Source organism: Dendropsophus ebraccatus, chromosome 3 (genome assembly GCF_027789765.1).
Source record: "Dendropsophus ebraccatus isolate aDenEbr1 chromosome 3, aDenEbr1.pat, whole genome shotgun sequence".
Lineage (NCBI taxonomy): Eukaryota > Metazoa > Chordata > Amphibia > Anura > Hylidae > Dendropsophus > Dendropsophus ebraccatus.
The window spans coordinates 151,347,520-151,373,181 of record NC_091456.1 but is presented as its reverse complement, the minus strand read 5'-3'; the positions used below and the strand labels follow the sequence as shown (position 1 = coordinate 151,373,181).

At 40.3% G+C, this 25,662-nt stretch overlaps 1 protein-coding gene across 6 annotated transcripts in view; it reads left to right on the top strand.

The window, feature by feature from the left end:
- Positions 1-25,662, top strand: part of MCTP1 (multiple C2 and transmembrane domain containing 1) — a 528,068-nt gene that overhangs the window by 42,291 nt on the left and 460,115 nt on the right. Inside the window, exon 1 of one of the 6 annotated variants that reach the window (XM_069962931.1) lies at positions 23,465-23,547. The exons of 4 other annotated variants lie outside the window; for them this stretch is intronic. In XM_069962931.1, coding sequence (XP_069819032.1) covers positions 23,539-23,547 — 9 coding nt within the window. In that variant the 5' untranslated portion in view covers positions 23,465-23,538. Of the gene's footprint in view, positions 1-23,464; positions 23,548-23,802; positions 23,884-25,662 lie in introns of those variants that run through there. One more of the 6 variants, XM_069962929.1, reaches the window with a different exon arrangement.

Here is a 25,662-nt window from a genome sequence, read left to right as displayed (position 1 = left end):
CGAGCCTTAGGACAAAGCAGTCCTATACCCAAGAAGCATATGATAACAATCCTGATTATTCAATTCATAATATTCTCAAGGCCCTACTTTATTAGAATAATAAATACAATGTTATGTAGTGTATTATCCCTAAGAAGAATTATTATTGTCTCTTAGGTTTTCTGGCACACAAGAGTCACACATTTTTTTCAGCATTTTAGTTTTTTTTTATGTTGTGCTAGCCATTAAAAAAAAAAAAAGATTGAGGGCTTGGCAAGGAGAAGCTATAGGTAAGGGACTTTAATTGACACCTGAAATTGTCATAAATTATAGCTAAAGTCTTTGGTGCACAGACAGTCACAGATGTGCCCTATGTCTCCTAATATATTTGCCATATTATGCTCCAGTTTATTGCAATAAGCAGGTCTTAAAATATTACTGTCATAAAAAATGTTTTTTGACATGTCATACAGGCATGTAGAGAATAGTCCAACAGCATCTGTTGCTTTATTATCATCAACAGTTACACAACATGCAACATTTCAACCTCTCAGAGGTTGTATGCTTGACAAAGACCTCTGTGAGGTCGAAATGTTGCATGTTGTGTACCTGTTAATGACAATAAAGCAAAGAATATTATGAGTTTTTACTGATGCTGTTGGACTATTCTCTACAAGTTTCGATTACTCCCATTCGGCGTGCATCCTTGTGCTGCTATCTGGCCTAATTACACCCGGGCAGACTATTCTACGGGGCTGTTGGATCCTTTTCTGCTTCGGTTATGTCACCCAGACATGTCAAAACTTTTGATCAATTGAGGCCCCCCCACCAATCTCAAGATATAGCTGGGAGAAACCTGCACCCATGCGCGCCACTCCCTGGCTCTCTAGTCACTCGGACTCATTGCAGGATATGCACTCTATTATGAGTCTATGGAGAATGTCTCCTACAATAAGACACAAGGCACAGCAGCATGCTTTCCCCAGCTATATAGAAATCTGTGGGGAACTCAGTAATGAGACCAACTAAATTCTTGACATGTCTGTGTGACAGCTAAATGTGCAAATTGTGTACTGGCATGTTCCTCTGTACAGCATGTGCTAAAAGGGGTTATCTCACCAGTAGAAGTTGCTCCCTATCTATTGAGAGTGTAGAAGGTCCCATCTTACAGCAAAGTCTCTCAGCAGCACATAAGAAAGACAGATAATGTGGGTGCACGCCTCACCAAACCGGACCAGGTTGGCATCAAGGAATCCAAAATGAACAATGGAGACAGCACTTCCAAAATAGTCCTCAGCGTTTATTACACACCAGTGCATTCATGTGTAATAAACTCTGAGGACTATTTTAGAAGTGCTGTCTCCATTGTTCATTTTGAAGGTCCCATCTCTGGATTCCAGAGGGTCATAAAAGTCACTGATCTGTATCACAATTTACAATGCAAATACAGCAAGCAATAAACCATGTAAAGAAATTACAAAAAAAACCCAAATACCTTAAGAACAATGGCACAAGCTATTTAGACAGGCCGATTATTGACCAGGAGCATTGCTAGAGAATGCTGCAAATGATAATCAGCTTTTGTAAAAGTGACAATGATCAACTGAGGATCGGGAAAATGCCTGATTGTGTCTTTAGAACAAGCTACAAAATTTATCGCTGTCAGCCACACATCTTCCTGCATAAAAAGAGGACGTCAGGCCAAAAACAATAAAAGGAAACTAACAGCACAGATAAGTATGTATATATATATATATATATATATATATATATATATATATATATATATATATATCCAGATCACACAAGCAGAAGGGTTTACTTACCATCTGTGCTGCTTGTGTTCCGACATGTCTCTCTAGTCTTCCGGCCAGCTGGCGGTATCTTCGGGCCCTGCCTCCTCCGTCTGTCAATCATTCTGGAGGAGGCTGAGCCTGAAGGTGGCGGTTGAAAGACTGGAGACGTAGATGCCAGACCACAAGCAGTGTGGATGGTAAGTATACACTTGTGAGCTGGAAGCTGACAGCGCAGATGTATAGATATCTGTATTGTCAGTTTTCTGTGCTGCATGAACGATACAGGGATTGTTCGTGCAGCTCGGCCGCTCGATTTGTCATTCTGTGTAAAGGCACTGCAAATGATCACCAATCTGACTGATTGCGGACGTCATTTGAGGACGCCCGCGGCCGACAAATGCTAATATTTAAAAGGACCCTAACACTTATAAGCCAAGTTTATATGGCCGATGGTCAAATTTTAAGTAAAATATTTCTGGCAAATGATCTGATCAGGATGACATGGTTTATGAAAGCAGTTTTATGTTGTTTTACTAGTTTACTTCACAGACCCTAAATTAATTGCTTGCCTGAGAGCAGTCTCACATTTCCGAAAGATTTAGAGCTGCAATATGTCTGGATAGCCTGACCTTGCAGGTTTGTTTATGGCGGTAGCCTGGTGTACGTAGCCTCTGTTACTGTGCGTTAAAATGATCAGTTATTTAGGAAGCATAATAGCAGACAGAAGGATTGATTGTCTGTATAATGGAGAACGTTAGAACTCTGGGACGTGCTACTCTTTTATACTTATCAAAATCTGGAAATCATATTCTTTTATTAATGCTATAAATACCATGTTTCTGACATTATTATAGGATTGTTGTGTTTATATGGTCCAGGCGATGGCTTAAGCGTATAATGACTCTGAGCAATAATTGTTAAAGCAGATATATTGTAAAATTCTCAACAGGACGTGAATATACTATATAATAATTTCTCCATTGTGCCTTAACTATTGTTTAGTCATGTTTTCCATTGAGTATTTTGTCTTTTATTATAAGATGTATGGCTCTACATACTAGCACCCTACCTGAGGCCTACCTTAATTTTTGCAGAACACCAATTCAGTCCTCAAGGATCATGTATTGAAGTTTTCCTTACAGGGGCTTTCAATTCTTGTCCATGTGACTTACTAGGTAATATGGACTTTTTGGAGGGGGTCCCCCTGCTTGGGACCCTCCCATGTGAGCGAGAAAGGAGACCTGTGTTAAGGGCAGTTCCCGCTTTGATGAACTATACCCATCCATACCGTGAAGGGGATATCATTCTAAGTATATATGTAGTCTGGCCGCTCATTCACACACACACCGCCCATGTGACTAAAGACTGTGTACTATGCAATTGGGGTGGGATTCCTTAAGAAGCAAGGTATAGCATGTGACCTTGTGACCAACAATACTCCAGAATTCTGTCGTAGTTTGAGAGGAGTAATAATTGGTCTAAATGTAGACTAGACAATCGAAGAACAGAAGAAATTTATCAAACAGCCAGAACAACAGATAAATATGGTGCATTCTTGGACTATCTAGTCTAGGCTTTCACTGTCTAAACATGCCAGAGAAAATCATCTAACAGATCAGTAGTACCTACTACCTGATCAGGATCTGGGGTTTCCATTAATGTAGGGTTTTACGGTCTAAATTTAATCAGTCTGGTTCTTAGTTTTAAAGTGGTTTTCCAATTTACCTAAGACCATAACTATAGCATGGTACAAGTATAAAGTAACAAACTGCAGCATACTCACCTTACCTGGTACAGCTCTACCCCGGTCCCTCTGTTTACTTCTCTGATGACATGCTCTCCTTGCTCTACCAACGAGGCTCCACTGACGAAAAACAGATTTGCCTGGATCTGGATCAATATCAAACAGGAGATCAGTACAGAGACAACATTATATCGTATGTTATTACCATAAAGCTTGACACGACTCTCTAACCAAACTGGAATACATGGGAAAGGGAGCTTATGGGAATATACCAGTCCTTAGTCCTAGGCGGAGTGTAAGTCCTGAGGGTGTCACTGCTCCTGAACCCGACACTCCCTGAATTGCCCTACTATCTCAGGGAAACCATCCTGGATGTTACTCCTTGGAACTAGCCTAAACTAACTAATTGTAACAACATATAATGGTCACAACATGTAAGAAATTCCTCAGTCATAAATAAAAGAAAGATTTCCAGAAAGAAAAAAAAATACCCATTAGACTTGGTGATAATCATTTAGTACTTATCTGTCCCAAAACTTTTCAACTGTAAAGTGTCTTCAGGGGACCATGCATACATGTCATCAGATGTCAGATCCAAGTGGGAGTAATGATACCTGAATCCACAAGAGGCCAAAATTCTTGAGTATACAGGTTTCACATTTATGATGTTGGGACAATTACTTCTTTAGTTCCTCCTGTGTACAAACACATAGAAAAATCTAGTCCTGCTCCCCCGCTCACACACGGATTGACAGCTTTTCCTGCATTAGGTAGTATACAGACAAGAGTAGCATACTGGACCTGACCGATGATTTTTTAAAAGGAAGGAAAATGTCGGCATGTTGATTAGCATTCTCCATAATAAATCAAGTTGTCTTGTAGTCTGAATTGATATATAATGAAGAAATACAATACACTAATGTATTGATTAAGTAGGTCAGAAAATTCCAGTATTGAATTAGCATAGACTGCCATGTATATATGGGGGCCTCATGCTGGCAGATTGCTTATGCAGAGATGGAAAATGTTGCCCTTTGGTTATAGTATGACGGTGTTTTACTGTTTACTGATATTCTATGTAAACATCAGTGTGTATGATAATATATAACTGCTTAAAGTGACTGTACCACCAAGCCCAGGCTGAAGCACTGGAGGCGGGCCGACCCACCCTTAGTGGGAGGAAACCCTAGCCCCTCTATGATAGGGTTGCATTGATTCTAATGGAGTCACGTCATAGAGGGGCAGGGGTTTCCTCCCACTAAGGGTGGGTCGGCCCGCCTCCAGTGCTTCAGCCTGGGCCTGGTGATACAGTCACTTTAAACCAGGAGCGTAGCTAGGATTCACGGGGGCCCATAGCAAAAAACTTTAAGGGGCCCCCCTCCCCTACACACAACACAAAGCACTGCACATATATGTACAGTGTATGCTCTGTGATGTTTCTGGCTGCAGCCACAAGAGTGACTGGCAGAGTAGAGAGCCAATGGCTGCTTGCTGTGACAGTCCACTGTTTTTACCTATAAGGGCCTATTAGGAGCGCTTATAGTTAAATACATAGGTGCAGGAGCAGACTACCTTCTGCTTAACCCCTTATGTACTGCAGTGTGTAAGTGACCCAAAGTTTAGAAGACAAGGAGAAGACATTTTCCTTTCCTACTTCATTGCCAGCTGGAGAACAGAGGTCAGAGGTTATCAGTGGAGTGAAGCAGAGATCTCTGTTTTCTGCTTGTTAACCCATTTTTGTGTTGCAGCATGTAAGTAAACATTGGGTCACTTATGCAAAACATAAAGGGTTAAGCAGAAGGACACACTCTCTTACCTTCTCCCCAGGGCCCCCCTCCTCCACGGGCCCTATGGCAACTGCCTACCCTGCCTCTATGGTAGCTACGCCACTGGCTTACATACTCTTTAGAAGTGTTCATGAACTTTTATATTCAGTAGTAAGTTGCACTTTCATGTCTGCTGTAAATGGGAAAAGATGAGTTGTCTCAGTATATAACCTGTGACACATGCATGATATGTGTGAAAAGAATAAAATACAATTGTTCTTTCTTTTTCAAGGCCATTTCCACCCATTTGAATTTAGTGATGTTGAAAAAGTCATATACTAAGATATTTCTCACTTCCCTATTCTAAGGGACCTTGAAGATGAAGCAACAGTTATAGCTGGGACGGAAAACCTTTTAGTGGTAGAATCACATTGTCAGATTGTATTACGGTACTCCAGAGGAAAACCTAATGTGCTTTAATTTGGTAAAAGTACAACCTGGTTTATATCATGTCCTCTGTACAGGACCCTGACGCTAGAAACTCCTGCCCTCTATTGAGAAAGTTATTCCTATCATCTACTGATAATATTCTGGTCACATATTGTAGTCAAAAATGCTATAGCATACCCTGTCATTTTTTAGTTTTTTTTTAAATCTCTATTACAGCACCCATACAGTTACATTTATTGTAGATGGTCCGTCGGTCGGTGTGGTCATAAAACTGGTGTGGAAACACTTTTCAGCATAACCCTTATAGTTAGTAATGTATTATCCTTTCAGATAAACAGGCAATGAGTAGTGGCCTGTAATGATTTATCACATATGTCACAGGGACATGTCAAAAGTTTTGATCTGTTGAGGGCTTGGTGTTCAGACCCCCACCAATCATTAGAACGAGTCTGGAGAAACACTCCCTGGCTTCCTGTCTTTTCCCTCTCACTACAGGAGACAAGCTCCATTGACTCATTGCATTACCCCAGGGAATGACTGGCTTCTTCTAATTATCAATGGGGTCTGAACACTCAAACCCTGACCAATGGGAACTTTGTTATATGTCTCTGCAACATATCAAAAGTTTTTGGAACAATTTATAGAATAAAGTACAGTCTCTTGTGCATGCTTAATTTCATTCATCCATGATTTGTTTCCTATCTTAATTCCTTCTTGCCCTTTGATTTGAATCTCCTAGTGCCATGATGTAACTGAATTTGCAGAAACAGAGGGGACAGCGTCTTGTCAGTGCACCAGATGTAAGTTCTAAGTGCAGCGATTAATAGATCAGTGCCACACAGCTTCTGTTCCCAGAATTAGCATGCAGAGTCTCTGTGTATTCCTATGTGATGCAGCTTCAGTTTCCTTGTAAGAAGATTTGCCCTGTTGGCTTTTACAAGGGAGGCAGGGAGACTTGTGTCAAACTGTATCAGGAAGACATTGGAGAATCTGCACATAGCAGTTTGACAGGCTATTATTGTATGGACTCATCCGCTGTATCATCTACTGTATCATACAACATACTTCTAGCATACTATAATTAACTGTGCCATTACATATCTACAGAATACAAGAGTGATTAATACTTTCCAGAAGAGCTACTATGGTACATGTGTAGGGTGGACACAGAAATAGTGCAGGACTAGCTATGTACTGGATTGCTGCTTCTGTAGACAAGAATATTCTCATTAACTCTCAGCAAACAAGTATCTAGAAAATGTTAAATAACTGAAACACAAAATATATTAGAAACCTTTTCATTTACAGAATGAGTAAGCTTTAATAACAAATCATTAAAGTCAGATATGCAATTTCCTATTACTAAGCTGGCTCTATATAGTTTAAACAGAATGTGCCACTAGGGGGCTCTCTTGTCTCTGAATGTAGTATGATTTATTGTACCGTCTAGCAAAATAATCACTGCATAAAATATGTAACTTATAAGAATAATATACAGTGGGAAGTGAAAAGGGACAGAATGCCTTATCCAGAAGAATTAAAGAAAATATGTTAGACGTACAACAAATAAGCAATGTGTGCTGCAATACAATAACTACAAGATCTTGTCCTCTTTACAATGTTATCTAGTGCACTCCAAGACAAGCACAAGGAGGTGATGTGAGGCTCTGCTAACTCAAGTGTTCTGGCTTCTATTTTTACTTCAGCCATGATTGATATGACAGATCTGTTATGATCCATTTCATAACAAAGCCTATTGGCAGATTGACAGATCTTACTGACTTTTTTTTTTACTTTATACTGTCAGATTTCAGGTTTTATCATCATTTTTGCTGGATAGAACAGTGCCACAATATTCTGATTGTTTGAGCAATGGATACCTGTCCAAGAAAGTCAAAAGCTTGTATAGTGAGATTATTTAGGGGTGGGATTCCTTAAGAAGCAAGGTATAGCATGTGACCTTGTGACCAACAATACTCCAGAATTCTGTCGTAGTTTGAGAGGAGTAATAATTGGTCTAAATGTAGACTAGACAATCGAAGAACAGAAGAAATTTATCAAACAGCCAGAACAACAGATAAATATGGTGCATTCTTGGACTATCTAGTCTAGGCTTTCACTGTCTAAACATGCCAGAGAAAATCATCTAACAGATCAGTAGTACCTACTACCTGATCAGGATCTGGGGTTTCCATTAATGTAGGGTTTTACGGTCTAAATTTAATCAGTCTGGTTCTTAGTTTTAAAGTGGTTTTCCAATTTACCTAAGACCATAACTATAGCATGGTACAAGTATAAAGTAACAAACTGCAGCATACTCACCTTACCTGGTACAGCTCTACCCCGGTCCCTCTGTTTACTTCTCTGATGACATGCTCTCCTTGCTCTACCAACGAGGCTCCACTGACGAAAAACAGATTTGCCTGGATCTGGATCAATATCAAACAGGAGATCAGTACAGAGACAACATTATATCGTATGTTATTACCATAAAGCTTGACACGACTCTCTAACCAAACTGGAATACATGGGAAAGGGAGCTTATGGGAATATACCAGTCCTTAGTCCTAGGCGGAGTGTAAGTCCTGAGGGTGTCACTGCTCCTGAACCCGACACTCCCTGAATTGCCCTACTATCTCAGGGAAACCATCCTGGATGTTACTCCTTGGAACTAGCCTAAACTAACTAATTGTAACAACATATAATGGTCACAACATGTAAGAAATTCCTCAGTCATAAATAAAAGAAAGATTTCCAGAAAGAAAAAAAAATACCCATTAGACTTGGTGATAATCATTTAGTACTTATCTGTCCCAAAACTTTTCAACTGTAAAGTGTCTTCAGGGGACCATGCATACATGTCATCAGATGTCAGATCCAAGTGGGAGTAATGATACCTGAATCCACAAGAGGCCAAAATTCTTGAGTATACAGGTTTCACATTTATGATGTTGGGACAATTACTTCTTTAGTTCCTCCTGTGTACAAACACATAGAAAAATCTAGTCCTGCTCCCCCGCTCACACACGGATTGACAGCTTTTCCTGCATTAGGTAGTATACAGACAAGAGTAGCATACTGGACCTGACCGATGATTTTTTAAAAGGAAGGAAAATGTCGGCATGTTGATTAGCATTCTCCATAATAAATCAAGTTGTCTTGTAGTCTGAATTGATATATAATGAAGAAATACAATACACTAATGTATTGATTAAGTAGGTCAGAAAATTCCAGTATTGAATTAGCATAGACTGCCATGTATATATGGGGGCCTCATGCTGGCAGATTGCTTATGCAGAGATGGAAAATGTTGCCCTTTGGTTATAGTATGACGGTGTTTTACTGTTTACTGATATTCTATGTAAACATCAGTGTGTATGATAATATATAACTGCTTAAAGTGACTGTACCACCAAGCCCAGGCTGAAGCACTGGAGGCGGGCCGACCCACCCTTAGTGGGAGGAAACCCTAGCCCCTCTATGATAGGGTTGCATTGATTCTAATGGAGTCACGTCATAGAGGGGCAGGGGTTTCCTCCCACTAAGGGTGGGTCGGCCCGCCTCCAGTGCTTCAGCCTGGGCCTGGTGATACAGTCACTTTAAACCAGGAGCGTAGCTAGGATTCACGGGGGCCCATAGCAAAAAACTTTAAGGGGCCCCCCTCCCCTACACACAACACAAAGCACTGCACATATATGTACAGTGTATGCTCTGTGATGTTTCTGGCTGCAGCCACAAGAGTGACTGGCAGAGTAGAGAGCCAATGGCTGCTTGCTGTGACAGTCCACTGTTTTTACCTATAAGGGCCTATTAGGAGCGCTTATAGTTAAATACATAGGTGCAGGAGCAGACTACCTTCTGCTTAACCCCTTATGTACTGCAGTGTGTAAGTGACCCAAAGTTTAGAAGACAAGGAGAAGACATTTTCCTTTCCTACTTCATTGCCAGCTGGAGAACAGAGGTCAGAGGTTATCAGTGGAGTGAAGCAGAGATCTCTGTTTTCTGCTTGTTAACCCATTTTTGTGTTGCAGCATGTAAGTAAACATTGGGTCACTTATGCAAAACATAAAGGGTTAAGCAGAAGGACACACTCTCTTACCTTCTCCCCAGGGCCCCCCTCCTCCACGGGCCCTATGGCAACTGCCTACCCTGCCTCTATGGTAGCTACGCCACTGGCTTACATACTCTTTAGAAGTGTTCATGAACTTTTATATTCAGTAGTAAGTTGCACTTTCATGTCTGCTGTAAATGGGAAAAGATGAGTTGTCTCAGTATATAACCTGTGACACATGCATGATATGTGTGAAAAGAATAAAATACAATTGTTCTTTCTTTTTCAAGGCCATTTCCACCCATTTGAATTTAGTGATGTTGAAAAAGTCATATACTAAGATATTTCTCACTTCCCTATTCTAAGGGACCTTGAAGATGAAGCAACAGTTATAGCTGGGACGGAAAACCTTTTAGTGGTAGAATCACATTGTCAGATTGTATTACGGTACTCCAGAGGAAAACCTAATGTGCTTTAATTTGGTAAAAGTACAACCTGGTTTATATCATGTCCTCTGTACAGGACCCTGACGCTAGAAACTCCTGCCCTCTATTGAGAAAGTTATTCCTATCATCTACTGATAATATTCTGGTCACATATTGTAGTCAAAAATGCTATAGCATACCCTGTCATTTTTTAGTTTTTTTTTAAATCTCTATTACAGCACCCATACAGTTACATTTATTGTAGATGGTCCGTCGGTCGGTGTGGTCATAAAACTGGTGTGGAAACACTTTTCAGCATAACCCTTATAGTTAGTAATGTATTATCCTTTCAGATAAACAGGCAATGAGTAGTGGCCTGTAATGATTTATCACATATGTCACAGGGACATGTCAAAAGTTTTGATCTGTTGAGGGCTTGGTGTTCAGACCCCCACCAATCATTAGAACGAGTCTGGAGAAACACTCCCTGGCTTCCTGTCTTTTCCCTCTCACTACAGGAGACAAGCTCCATTGACTCATTGCATTACCCCAGGGAATGACTGGCTTCTTCTAATTATCAATGGGGTCTGAACACTCAAACCCTGACCAATGGGAACTTTGTTATATGTCTCTGCAACATATCAAAAGTTTTTGGAACAATTTATAGAATAAAGTACAGTCTCTTGTGCATGCTTAATTTCATTCATCCATGATTTGTTTCCTATCTTAATTCCTTCTTGCCCTTTGATTTGAATCTCCTAGTGCCATGATGTAACTGAATTTGCAGAAACAGAGGGGACAGCGTCTTGTCAGTGCACCAGATGTAAGTTCTAAGTGCAGCGATTAATAGATCAGTGCCACACAGCTTCTGTTCCCAGAATTAGCATGCAGAGTCTCTGTGTATTCCTATGTGATGCAGCTTCAGTTTCCTTGTAAGAAGATTTGCCCTGTTGGCTTTTACAAGGGAGGCAGGGAGACTTGTGTCAAACTGTATCAGGAAGACATTGGAGAATCTGCACATAGCAGTTTGACAGGCTATTATTGTATGGACTCATCCGCTGTATCATCTACTGTATCATACAACATACTTCTAGCATACTATAATTAACTGTGCCATTACATATCTACAGAATACAAGAGTGATTAATACTTTCCAGAAGAGCTACTATGGTACATGTGTAGGGTGGACACAGAAATAGTGCAGGACTAGCTATGTACTGGATTGCTGCTTCTGTAGACAAGAATATTCTCATTAACTCTCAGCAAACAAGTATCTAGAAAATGTTAAATAACTGAAACACAAAATATATTAGAAACCTTTTCATTTACAGAATGAGTAAGCTTTAATAACAAATCATTAAAGTCAGATATGCAATTTCCTATTACTAAGCTGGCTCTATATAGTTTAAACAGAATGTGCCACTAGGGGGCTCTCTTGTCTCTGAATGTAGTATGATTTATTGTACCGTCTAGCAAAATAATCACTGCATAAAATATGTAACTTATAAGAATAATATACAGTGGGAAGTGAAAAGGGACAGAATGCCTTATCCAGAAGAATTAAAGAAAATATGTTAGACGTACAACAAATAAGCAATGTGTGCTGCAATACAATAACTACAAGATCTTGTCCTCTTTACAATGTTATCTAGTGCACTCCAAGACAAGCACAAGGAGGTGATGTGAGGCTCTGCTAACTCAAGTGTTCTGGCTTCTATTTTTACTTCAGCCATGATTGATATGACAGATCTGTTATGATCCATTTCATAACAAAGCCTATTGGCAGATTGACAGATCTTACTGACTTTTTTTTTTACTTTATACTGTCAGATTTCAGGTTTTATCATCATTTTTGCTGGATAGAACAGTGCCACAATATTCTGATTGTTTGAGCAATGGATACCTGTCCAAGAAAGTCAAAAGCTTGTATAGTGAGATTATTTAGGCGGGGGGGGGGGGGGGGGGGGGGCAGGCTGCAGATCATAGATATTTCATCTGATAGGCACAGGTTTTTACACATATATGAAAAGTACTGTATGAAGACTTCTGAAATTCAGCTTTTCTCACATCTCTATATCACATCTTCAGATACAAATCATATAGCTCTTTATAAGGAATGTGTCATCAGAAAATGATCTACTATCAGGGTGTCAATCTCAGGCCCTCTAGCTGTTGTAAAACTACAATTCCCATCATGCCTGGATGGCCAAAGTTTTAGCTGAGGTCTGAGTTTTACACCCGTGATTTACTTGGTGTCTCCTTAGCCTTTAGGAGACATCCATAAGTCAGATGAATCCAAGATAGTGGCATTTGGGGACATGGCCTTACAGGTTTCACCCTTCCCCACAACTTCTGTCTAAAATGGAATCATCTTATATGGGTGTTACCTGACGTTACTGTTTCCTTACTTTTAAGACGCCATGTATTGTTTTACTCAAGTTTTTATGATAAACATTTTTATGTTTTTTTTTCTTTTTCTAATTTTCCATGTTACTGCCTACATTTTAAAGTAATATTCAGACCTTGCGGTTTCCATCAGGGACATAGCTAGGATTTATGGGGCCCCACAGCAGAAAACTGTAGGAACCCAATGGGTCCTGTACGGCCTGTTCTTCATTCTCCTATCTCCCCGGCGCACGAGTGACATCATGAGTGTTGTCAGTGGCATACCATGAAGGAGACTCTGCTTTCCCGGGCCCACTTACTACGGTACATGGGCCCCATAGCAGCTGCATAGTCTGCCATAATGGTTGTCATTGATTGAAGATAATTAGGTATCTGTCCTAATGCTTTTCAACTGTAAACGTTGAAAGTTTGGTAAAAGTTTGGTAAAAGTTTGGAAAGAAATAAAAAGGATATGTAGGGTTAGGGGGAGTTTAGAATGCACTGATTTATGGGAGAATACATATTTGACAGAATTTGCCAAAATTACCTCACAAGGGTACTGGAAAAAGTTACACTATGTTAAAGTAAAAGATTTTTTTGTAGATGGGGCTCTAAAAGATATAGGTTCACTGTCCTTAGGGGGAGGGAATGAATGGGGACATAGATTTAGATATTTGCAACTAAAAAATGCACATGATAAAACACCGGATAAAAGTTTATTTTTTGTTTATTATAATGATGGAATTCATGATATAATGGGAATACGTGGTGTTAAACACATAGTTTCTAAGATATATAAGATTTTATTAACACAAAAATACAGTTTAATAAAGGAGGGTTATAAGAAATATTGGGAGAGGGATCTTGGACCACTGACCACTGAAGAATGGGATAGTATCGTTAGCAGTGTAGCTAAGGTTTCCACGAATCTAGAGCATAACCTTACCCAATTTAAAGTTATTCACAGGACTCATTACACTCCGGTTTTTATGGAAAGGATCGGTATTAGGGACAACTCTTGCTGTTGTAAGTGTAGGATGGAAGGTGCAGGGTTGTTGCATCTGTTATGGACATGCCCAGTCATAGGGGAATTCTGGTCAGAGGTTAATGAAGAGTTAAATAATAGAGGTATCTATGAAGGGGACATCCCAATCTTGCTAGGAGTCCTTGGGGATGCGGGTGGCCTGGGAGAGCGCAGCAGCTTGATTAGCTCCGTGCTGTTTCTGGCCAGGCTGACCATCCTCAGGAACTGGATTAATGATAAAAAACCTACTAGAGATGAATGGTTAAATTTAGTTAATAGAGCTAAGATGTTTGAAGTGTGGAGTAAAAAGACAAAACTGATGAAGAAGTGGGATGCATGGTAGGACCCGTTGTGGTTCGGATGTTTTTTTTTTTTTTTTTTTTTTTTTTTTTTTTTTCCTTCCCTGCTTTCCTGGCCGGGGTCTGGGTGGGAGGGAGGGTTTTTGAGTGGGTATGATCCTTGGGGATAGAATTGCTAAGCGCTTAACAATGAATATTGATTTTGAGCCAGAGGGTCATGTTGACCAATGGAATGTATGGCAATTCTTGTATGTTGGATATTTTTTATATATTATAAATGAAAAAGAAATAAAGAATTTAAAAAAAAAAAAAAAACGATCTTCCGGGGACTATGCGTGCAATTCAGATGTCAGATCCAAATGCGTGTAATCATTGCACATTTATGATGTTGGGACAATTCCTTCTATGGTTCCTCCAGTGTACAAACACATAGAGAAAGCTAGTCCTGCACCCCTGCACACACAGGGATTGATAGTGTTTCCTTATGGGGTAGTATACCGAGAATAATGGGTCAAAAGTAACATAGTGGACCTGACCAATAATTTTTTAAAAGGCAGGAAATTGTCAGCATGGTAATTTGCATTCTATACACTAAATCAAGTTGTCTTGTAGTCTGATAAATGGATAGACATATAATAAAGAAATGATGGACACTAATGCATTGGTTAGGGTCAGAGTAGCTCCTCTCTGTCCCTACACCCCTACCTCTGCACAGGTCACAGAGCATGCCTAGAAAATTAAGTCAACCAATCTAGTTTATTGTTTCCTCTCCAGTTTATTGTTTCCTAAGGTCTATAAACATATCTCTAAATACTGTTACCAGAGGGAATCAAAAGCTTAGGCAATATGGCTGCCCCTATAATAATGTACAGAGTATTTGCAGTTAAAAAATAAGAAACATGTTTTACTATCTGGGTCTAATCAATAAAAAATCGAGGTGATACGTTCGTTTTATGAGAGCTGTACGGTTATTTCTCTCTGTAATAATTGTACTTCACAGCTTCTCCAGAGTAGCCCTCAGGTTTCTTTGTGAGATTCACTTGTCTTGTGCTTCATCTAAAAACCATCTTGGTTCTCTAAAGGATTGGGTAGACGTCCCACTCTAACTATACTAGATCCTGAGAAGAATCCCCTGCACATCAATACATTATGTAGTTGGGGAAGGGGACTTATCACAGTACATTTTGAAATATATAATAGCACAGATACACATATATAAAGGTCTGCAAATAAAGACATTGGGTCATACTGTCCATAGAATATATGAGGTTATACTATTTAAATACATTTAAGGGGCTAAACCACAGAGGTGAACATTTTCTCTGATCTCTGCTGTAAGAACTGGGGACAGCTGCACTTCCTCTCATGATCACCAATGTAACATATATCATTATGACCTTTGAAGGAACAGGTTATGGGAATTTGTCAGCTGCATACTAGGTACAGAGCATTAGGCACCAGTGGATAGCTATTACGGAGAGAAAACTAATCTTACTTTTGTCTAGATGGATGCACATACAATTATTTGCACAGCCAAAGCGCCATAGAGGTGCATAGGAGCAGCAACTCCCCCCCCCCTCCCCCCCCCACACACCGCCATGTTAACACTGATTGACATACAGATCTCATTGCTGGGAGGGAAGTCCTGTGCAGTGGGAGAAGAGGGAGAACTTGTATTTTCACTTGTCAGAGCAAAATTGTATGGATCCAGATCTACATATACAATAATATTACCTATATACAGTACTTCTATGTGTACGGCAGGATGTGTACATTGCTGTGAATAAAGATTTAAATCCGTATAAAGTGCCAGTGACAATGCTGGATTCCCAGAATACCAACCAGGCTGGGTTAAAGAGGCTCTCCTGCCTCTTCCTTCCTGTTGATATCTGGGGTCCGAGTCGTCTGATGGGACAGGATGTGCATATGCAGCCTCCAATCCATTATCTTTGATAGTGAGAATGCATATAGCAGACAAGGGTCACACATCAGAGAAATTAATAACAGACTGATAAATAATTAACTAGACAGATCATTTATCTATTATACATGATGTTCTCACCAATCAAATTTGTTTTGTTTCCACACTTTCTTCTAGAGAATTTTTAGAGCCACAAAGTAAGTGTTTTTCTATTCGGCATTTGAACCAGCCTGGTATCCCCACTGATACACTGGAAGCCTTAAAGAGACTCTGTCAGTAGATTTAGCCTGTCCTATCTCAGGGGTAGCATAAAGTAGTGACAGAGAAGCTGAACAGAATGATGTAACACATTGTTCTGTGTAGCTGATTCAGAGATATCCTCCTGAATAACATGGATAATAAGTAGTACTCACCATTATGTGCATGAGCCCAGTAGTCCTCGATATTCATGAGAAACCTAAAACTCTGCCCACCAGCTGCTGATTGGCAGTTATCTATCCATGCTGTGTATAGGCAGTCAACTGTCAATCAGCAGCTGGAGTGCTGGGGAAGCGGTGTGGCAAGAATCCTATTCTCCTGCATATTAGAAGAATGGCTAAACAGAATGATGGAAGTAATACACCGATCTGTTCAGCATTTCTATTACTAGTTTATGTTGATCTCATTTAAGGCGGCATAAAAATAGTGACAGATTCTCTTTAAATCATCCCATTGAGAACAACTGGATCAGTGCTAGTATTAGTTTACTTGCAACATTAGACTGTCAGGCTGGTTTCAAATGGCCATGCAAGTGGAAATGGAGTCTTTAAGTTCTGTTTTTGCTTTAGGAAAACAAGTAGTAAAATCTCTTAGATGGCTGTAGATGGGATTATCTTAATGCCATAATGAGTCATTATTGATCACTAGTTTCCTGTCGGAAGATCCTGAAGATCCAATATATAAGCGGTTTTGACCAGTTTGAGCAGTAATGGAAGGTTGGATGAAGCCCCTGGGCAAAAGTACTATGAAGGGGTTAACTCCTTTGTCATATATTATGCATCTCTATAAGCTTTTGATTTTTTATTCTACAGAACAATCTGATTTTTATGTGCCATGATCTGTTTTTATCAGTGCCAATTTGGGCTAGATTTGACTTTTTGCTAGCTTTTTATTCTATGTTATCGCATATATGATATGATTCTAGTGTTTGGTATTATTTTATGTTTATTGATCAGTGTAATTGATACTCTGCGCAGCCTGTCTGAGACAGACTGTATAAGCAGATTTTCCATACCCTCTATTGATCACAGCATGTAGAGGGTTAAACTGCCAGGATGGGACTGAATTCCACTCCTGGTAGTTGCAGGTTGGTTTTGGCTACTTGGCTGTGCAATAACTGGACTGAGCCACCATGAAATGGTGTATCAGCTGTTGTTAAGAGATTAACCGTTATTGATATGGTATATAGGCTGGTCTGGCAAATTTCCTCATCTCTCAGGGGAAGGGGGTTATCGGGTTGGGAGTATGTGTCAGGGCTGTGCACCTCCAAGCTGAGCCAGTCTACCTGCTGAAGATTGTCCATACAGTTTCTTAAAGGCTTCCCTCTTATCTCTGAACAGTCCTAAAGTTCTAAGCAGCTTTCCTTTGTGTATATGCCAGTGTACCTAAAGCAACAGTAGTAACCTAGTGTAATCCTTTCTTTCTGTAAACCTGACACAGTTTATTTACTTTCTGCACGTAGCACATTGCAAACTCAGTGCATCAGTAACCCCTTCTTCTTCCACATGCCATCTGGTACCCTACTGTGTATAATATAAACTTAGCAGAGTGTCAGCCTGTTCAGTCCAGTGTACTTTCATTGCTATATAATGATAGAAGAGAGAGAAGAAAGGAAAAGGAAGTCTCTGTGTGTTTACTATACCCCCTTCCATATAACTGTGCACCATGGAGGGGACTCAGGGTCTCAATAACAGCAGTGAGAGCATTAAAATCACCTAAGCGTTACCCTAAAAAAGCCATACTGTACAAGTTTATTAAAATCTTTTGAAATGACAGGTGCACTGTAAGCTAACAGAGTTATGGATGTGGTCTTGTTGAGCCGCTCCGCCTACCGGTGTCATTTGCATGTAATGTACTTTTCAAGAAAGATCCATGAAAAGCAATAGCAACGGCTAAGCTGTTTTTTTTTATATATCGCGTTTAAGAGATGTTCCGACTCTCTAAAAGGTTTATCTTAATGACAGATTCCCTTTCTATTCCATGAATTTTCTGGTTTCAGTTAAATTCTCGCCACTCGGAATTAATGTACTGTGGTAATTTCCTGTATTCAATAAAAAATCTGTTCTGTATTTAATAAAAACAACAGACTTCTACTGCTCTCCAGTAATGTATTGGAGTGTACCGTCAGACTGCTCAGCCCATTTTGCATTAGGTTTTGGAACATAATGAGAGAATTGTACATCTGTCACCAAGCTGAGGGATCCAGGAGCAAAATATCTGATGATTAAAACTGGGAAAAGCAAAAGCAATGAAGTTGTGGAATCCACCTCCCGTTATTGTTATTACTGGAAGAGGAGAAACCAGGCAGACTGACCTTTCACTCCTGAATGGGTGATTCTAGAACATAGGCTTTATGTCAGTTCTACTAACAAATGAATGAAACGGATGAAAAACGGCTGAAAAAAAACGGATGCATTAGTGTGCATCCATTTTGATCCGTTTTTCCATTGACTTCCATTGTAGAAGAAACAGATCAAAACGGATACGTTTTTTTTAATGGACACAAAAGTAGTGTCAGCTTTTTACAATGGAAGTCAATAGAAAAACGGATCAAAACGTATGCACACAAATGCATCCGTTTTTTTCATCCGTTGAAAAAACGGATTGCAAAAACGCAGTGTGAACCTAGCCTTACTGAGCTGTCTATAAGTGTAGTCCGCCTAATGTAGGTCACAATTTAACATATCAGTGCACCTCACTGTATGACTATTTATAGTGTATTTTGAGTGATTCTGCCCCATGGAGAAGCAGAGCAAGCCGGGCAGTTGGGTTGACGGAGCAACTGTACCACTCCTTGCATATTCCGTGCACAAGCCCTATTCTAATTAATAAGACATGTACATAACTCGCTGGGTGTCATAGAGTTGCCTCGGCATGCTGATTGCCAATGTAAACAGTGACTCTGCACGCCGTAATGTGCAGAATGTGTGGGTCCATATCTCTGGAGTGAAGCTTTAAAGAAACACTTCAATTTTTTCACATTTTAATAGGCACTATGTGAGTACTATATGTGTGGGAGGCCATCTGCCTGACCAGGGAGAAGTTAGAGGTTGTGACTCATATAATAGGAGGCCTCCAAGGAACAGTAAATTAGAACTTTACAGACTGGAAAAGCTTGGTTATATGATGATATTTTCTGCAACTGGGAAAGCTCGGTTGCCACTCAGTGATGACTTCTTCTTAGACCACAACAGAGACTAGGAGGGCTGAGTTGCTGCTTAGTGATGATACTGTACGTTCAGAGACTGTTTTTGAGACTTGGAAAACAGGATTATAGCTAAAGATCTCCATACACTTTTTTTACAAAAGTCAGTCAAAGGTGTAAGGTGTATAAGAGTCTTCCATACGTCCAATAGATGATGTTGGTGGAGATAGGGGTTGTGATGACAGCCCGCTCAGCCAATCAGTGACTGGAGGGGCGTCCCACCCAAGTCACTGACTGGCTGAGTGGGTTGTCAATGAGGCAGCTAAGAAGAACAACCAAGAGGCCAGTGGGGGTCCAAGCGGCAATCTGGCACTGGACAGGCACGAGGATGGGTGAGTAGTGGTTGTTATTATATCCCCCTCCCCCTCATCCCTGTCCCTGCTGTTTCCAAGATTAGTTGCAGCCCCAGACTTCTCCTTTTAGTTAAAATAAATTTAAAGAAAAATCACTTTTTTGACATATTTGCCCCTTTAAACTGGCCAAACTCTTCAGGTCATTTTGGGCTAAAATACTTCTGTCTCCTTATTAATGGACACATCTGTGTCATCTTTACAAGCATGGGCTCATTTTGAATATTCATTTTGTCTGATTCAATTGTATCTCATATACACTCATTTTTATTTGCTGGCTCTTTGTATTGATTTCTTTGCTATCTATTGTTTCTGAATATGATCCTGGTGCCGACTTGAGAACATTGTGTGATTCTCTTACTATAGACAGAATCATAATTTAGTGGGCAAACTTCTGCTCAGGTCTTTTAACTATTACCCAACCACTTACCGTACATAAACAAATCCATCAATTTTAGCCTAATATCCTGCAATGTTCATCAATCCAAGGAAAAAAATTACACTGACCACAGTATGACAGGACTTAAAGAATATTGTCAATTTAAACTATGGGAACAACCCCTGACTATTAATCCAGTAACTATAGCTTGTACTGATGAGTGAATTTACACTACAAACGCAGCAAAGTGCTTTGTTAGCTCGGCATTCGGCTTTTCAGCCAGCTGCCTTTGAACTCTGTGCTGCTTTGTGTCTCTTTGCTCCGGGTACCTGGAAAAGCTGGATCAAGCCCTGGGAAACTGGGAGAAATTTCCCAGGATTGGATCCAGCTTTTCCAGACATCCGGAGCGGAGTGGCACAGAGTTCAAAGGCAGCTGGCTGGAAAGCCGAATCCCGAGCTAACAAAGCACTTTGCTGCGTTTATAGTGTAAATTTATTCATCTGTACATTAAATATCATTATACTGAATAAAGTCACCCAGACCGCTTTAGAATAAAAATTTTTAAATTAATTTACAAAGAGTAAAAATCCCATTCTATGTTGGGATAGAAATCTTTTTTTCGTCAGATTTCTAGGTTGCACTCCCCAGAATAGTCAAGGATTGGAGGCATCTGTGTCGAAAAGAAGTAGCAAGTCAGGCATGTAGCCAAGGGTTATCAGTGCAAAAGTGGTTAGGACGAGGCCAGGAGTAATTTTCAGGAATAAAACCACAGAAACCAGGCGATAAATGCAAAGCGAGAGATAGAGTATAATTTGGAAACAGAAGGGACCTGATTGAAGACAGAAGAGGAGTTTCCAGTTGCCCCTCTTCAGCCAGTGGATAAAGCTGTAGCCTCTCGTTAGACCTGAATGAGACCATAACAGCCACCATTAATAAACCCATTCAAGCTCTACTGTGTCCTTTTTGTACACTGGTGTTGTAAACTGTATACAGTAGTTCTTGTGCGATCTGACAGGCAATGTATTAAGTGTCAAAACTATGTTCTTGTCACAGATTGTCATTGTCTCCCCCTTCAGATCTGCTGATCATTTCGTATACCACAGGCTAGAACTCTATTGCTTCCATTATTTTACCTGGTTGAAGGCTATACCTCTGAAACCCTTACCACGGCCTTAGGCCTTTATGCTAGAAGTAATATACAGTCAGGTAACCTGCACGATAAAACAAGTAATTCTTTCATCTTGATTTCAGAGTTTTTTTCGATGATGTTTATATAATCCCTATGTGTAAAACTGGATGCAATCCAGATATTGTAAGATGTCAAAGGATTCATCCGATTACTGATTGAGCTTGCTTTTCTATCTACCGGCAGAGTGTTTACTCTTGGATTATACTTCATGCAATGCATTTTGCCTTCCGGGTTGAGAATCCTTATTGATAAGATAGGCCTAGATCCATCATCAGAAATTAAATGTTTATCTACAGTATGTGCCATAAAATCCGTATTTCGTATGTTAGCTACTTTGCCATAATATACTAACATAAGTAAAAAGGAAGAGTGTGGGGGCAGAAAGAGTCTAGGGTGGTGGTCTCCAGCTCTTCCAATATAACAAGCATGCTGCCACTTGATTGTTGGCCTCAGGCAGCACCCCCTGCTGTTGGAAGGGGGCAGGCACGACCAGCAACAGCACCCAGCCACAGATTGCTGCGCCTGGCTTCTTAAATGTAAGCTTTCACAAGGAGTGCTACCAAATAAATAATACATAGACCACCCCAGCCCGGTACCCAATTACACCCAATTACACCTCTGCCTCTACCTCTGTAGCAGACTTGGTGCATGCATTCACATCTGCTACAAAATACCAAAGAGGAGCCAGGAGGAGAGGGCAGAAGACGCTGCAGCAGGGAACCTCTGGTGCAGGCAGTATTAGGATCTTTGCATCAGAAGCTCTCTGAATAGCTGCAGGGGGCCAGAGCTCTGTGAGAAGAGAGATGCTACTGGGGAGCAATGTGAGAAGTGAGTATGTTATTTATTTATTTATTTTTATTCCACATGGGGGCTGCACAGCAGTGGGGGCATATACTATAAGGAAACTGCACAGGGGGGCTATTCTATTTGGGGAATGCTACACAGGCGGGAAGATGCTATATGGGGACTGCTGCACTGTGGGAACCTGTATTATATGGGGACTGCTTCACAGGGGCCTATTTTATATGGGGGCTACTACACAAGGGGCATATACTGTGTGGAGACTGCAAAGGGGGGGAGCATATATTATATTGGGACTGTAGCAAAGGGGGGCTATGCCATATAGGGCTGGGGTAGGGAACCTTGGCTCTCCAGCTGTTGCAAAAATACGACTCCCATCATGCCTGGACAGCCAGACATGATGGGAGTTTTAGTTTTGCAACAGCTGGAGAGCCAAGGTTCCCTAGCCCTTATTTAGGGGCTACTGCTTAGTGGGGCCTTAACTATATGAAGACTGTTGCACAGGGGGGCCATATTTCATATGGAGCTGCTGCACGGGGGGCCATATTCTATATGGAGGCTCCTTCATAGGGGGCGCATATTCTATATGGGAAATGCTGCATGGGAGGGGGGTCATATACTATATGGGAACTGCTGAATAGGGGGCATATTCTATATGAGGGCACAGATGGGGCCTTTGTTAAATGAATGTACAGTGGGGGCCTATACTATTTAGAGGCACAATGGGGGCCTATACAGTGTGAGGGTAGAGAGGAGGCGTATACTATATGGGAGCACAGAGAAGGCCTCTGGGGCACAGGGGGAGGGGGACAAACTACTTTATGGGTGCACAGAGGGGATCTAACTACTCTGTGTTGGAGCAAGGAACCTAAAATGTTTCTCCGGCAGAGTCTGAAGAGAAGAGTCATGGCTCGGACTTAGTGGAAAAGAAAAAGAAAAGTGAGCGACTCCGATCAGGGAAGGCGTCAACTGTGAGTCACTGGATTTAAGTCACTGTTTCGATTACTAGTTTGTATGACCATCTATGAAAAAAAAGTAAAAACATAGATCTGCACCTGTTTAAAGACATCACTATAAGGTTCACCTGTCATGCAGAGAAGGCCACACGAGCTATTGATTGATCGCATGGCGCTCTGCTTCCATCATTGATTGGATGTGCATCCCCTATTACATGGGGAGATGTGAAGCCTGCAAATAACAATTTTTTAGCAAGGCCAAACAAAACGATCAGAGGACTTTTGCTTGTTTGTAGGCTGCTTGGCCACCTGCAACCCACCCTGGAACCACCCTTGGTATGTAACCTGATTCCCTCTAGCAGCAGAAGTACAGCCTCTGTATTTTGGAGGGCGGAAAAGGGTGAAAACTTAGAGGGTACTTAGACTCCGGTTCAGTAACACAGTGGTGGACACCAATTGGCTATTACATCCTTGCAGTAGGAACACTTGTTGGGAGTTATAGTTTTGCAGGGGCTGAAGTGCTACGGACTGGAGATCACTGCCTTAGAGTTACATCTCAGATGAATCAGGTACATTATTTTTTTTTTTATATAATTAGCTGTATAGATAATGTTTCTTGTAGAGTACTTGACTAACATATAGTTGACAAGACACACTTGTCCTGTCATTTCTTATGGGTTAGGCAAAGTGTTGTCCACATGGAAATGCCATTTAGATTAGGACCACACCTCTATGTCCTTGAGGTTCTTCCAGATTATCACTGAACATCACTTCTCAGTCTGGCAGCTGTGTGTGATCTTCCTGGACCCTGATGCTTACTGTAGATGGCAGATTTCCAGAGGAATAGCACCATAGCCAGTTATCTTGAAACTGTTCCAGAGCTTATTTCTTCTTTACATGTCATGGTAAGAAATGTTTTTTTACTGTTGTTCATGGTGATCTATAGCCTTCAGCTGTAACCCCTTTATATAGAACTGTGAGGAACGACTAAGGTACATTCACAGTCACCATACTGCAAACTATATAGCATTTTACTATGTTCTTTTTACATCAGGATAGATAGATAGATAGATAGATAATAGATGGATTGATTGATTGATTAATAGATAATTGATTGATAGATAATTAATAGATAGATTGATAGATGGATAGATATATAATTGATAGATTAATAGATATATAATAGATAGATAGATAGAGATATATTTGTGCTTGTATGTGTGTCAATGCACATATTTCAGACATGAGTTTCTAGTACTTCTGAGCCTTCACAAGTGGCGACCGGTTTTATATGTGATGGGAAGGTCGTGTCATTTGATACATTTACATTAGTATTTGGTCTCCTCGTTTGTCCCAAAAATAGATAGCAGATGTCATGCAAGTGCAATGATTCCGAGCTGTGTAGTAGGTACGTATGACCATGCATTATACTGCGGTAATCCAGCATTGAACACTGTGTCATAGGTTACATTTTAGGTCACCGAGTCAAAGTTATTATATGTGAACTGCTATGTATTCTGTTTTATATTCCGTACAGTATGCATTATGTTTTACCACTTAATATTGGAAATCTGTACAGTATGTGAGTGAAAGGCCATTACACACCTCTCTCCATCACTAACTGAAATCAATATATGAACGGTCCTATTAGCAGTAATTTACACTTCAATGGACATTTCTAACCCATTAAGGTCTGTACAGGCACTGGTGCTACATTATATACTCTCTTAGGGCTCATATTTATTATGAAATTCCTTTTGATTTTCCTTTTATCTTTTTTTTAAAAATTTTTTTATTTAACATTGTAGTATTTACCCATATACCACTTTTCTTAAAAGAACAGATCTCTCATTTATAATAACCTGAGAAGCAGTGCTCCTTTCCTTCCCTTTGCCTCCTTGACTTTTTTTCTAATAATTTTAAGATAGTAAAAAAATGACTATTTCGAAAGAAGCCAATTGACAATTCTCACTTATCCGTGTTGTAAATTTGATATGTAAAAACTGTTCAAATGACTGAATGCAAATGATCCGTCACTGAATATGAGACATGAGGTCTCATGCAAATGAAATATGGATTGCAGGAAAATAAAGAGGCTATTGTAATTAAGAGGACAGCCCTCTTTCCTCATCTCTCCTGACGCTGCGTTTATTACTAGAAAGGAATCACTAGTGACTGATCCTGACCTGCAGCAGGTGCTGGACTCTCAACAACTGCTGATCTATTGCAGACACTCAGCCCCTACTTGGCTGCACTGTAGCTAAAAGGAGTCACAGTATATTCAGCTGTCTTTTAAGTGATTTATTTGTGTATTGACAATACAAACAGTATATATATATATATATATATATATATATATATATATATATATGATGACCAGTGACCCCTTAGATTCCGCTCCCCTGTGTGGCTTACTACCTTTGCTTGTGGATGTTCAGCGGATCCACTGTGTTCCATCCATTACAGAAGCCATGCTAGTCAGCACTATAGTTGCACACTGAGAGCCTGCTGTTTAATGTTATGGAGCAGCAGAGACGTTGTAAACTTTCTGCATGCAGCCTTACTATCCGTATGACACTACCAATGCCGGTAACTGTATACTACAGGCTGAGGAGTGTATCTTGTATCAGTCTGAAGTCCTGGCTGAGTCCCAGCAGTTGTTATGATGATTTACTGGAATTAAA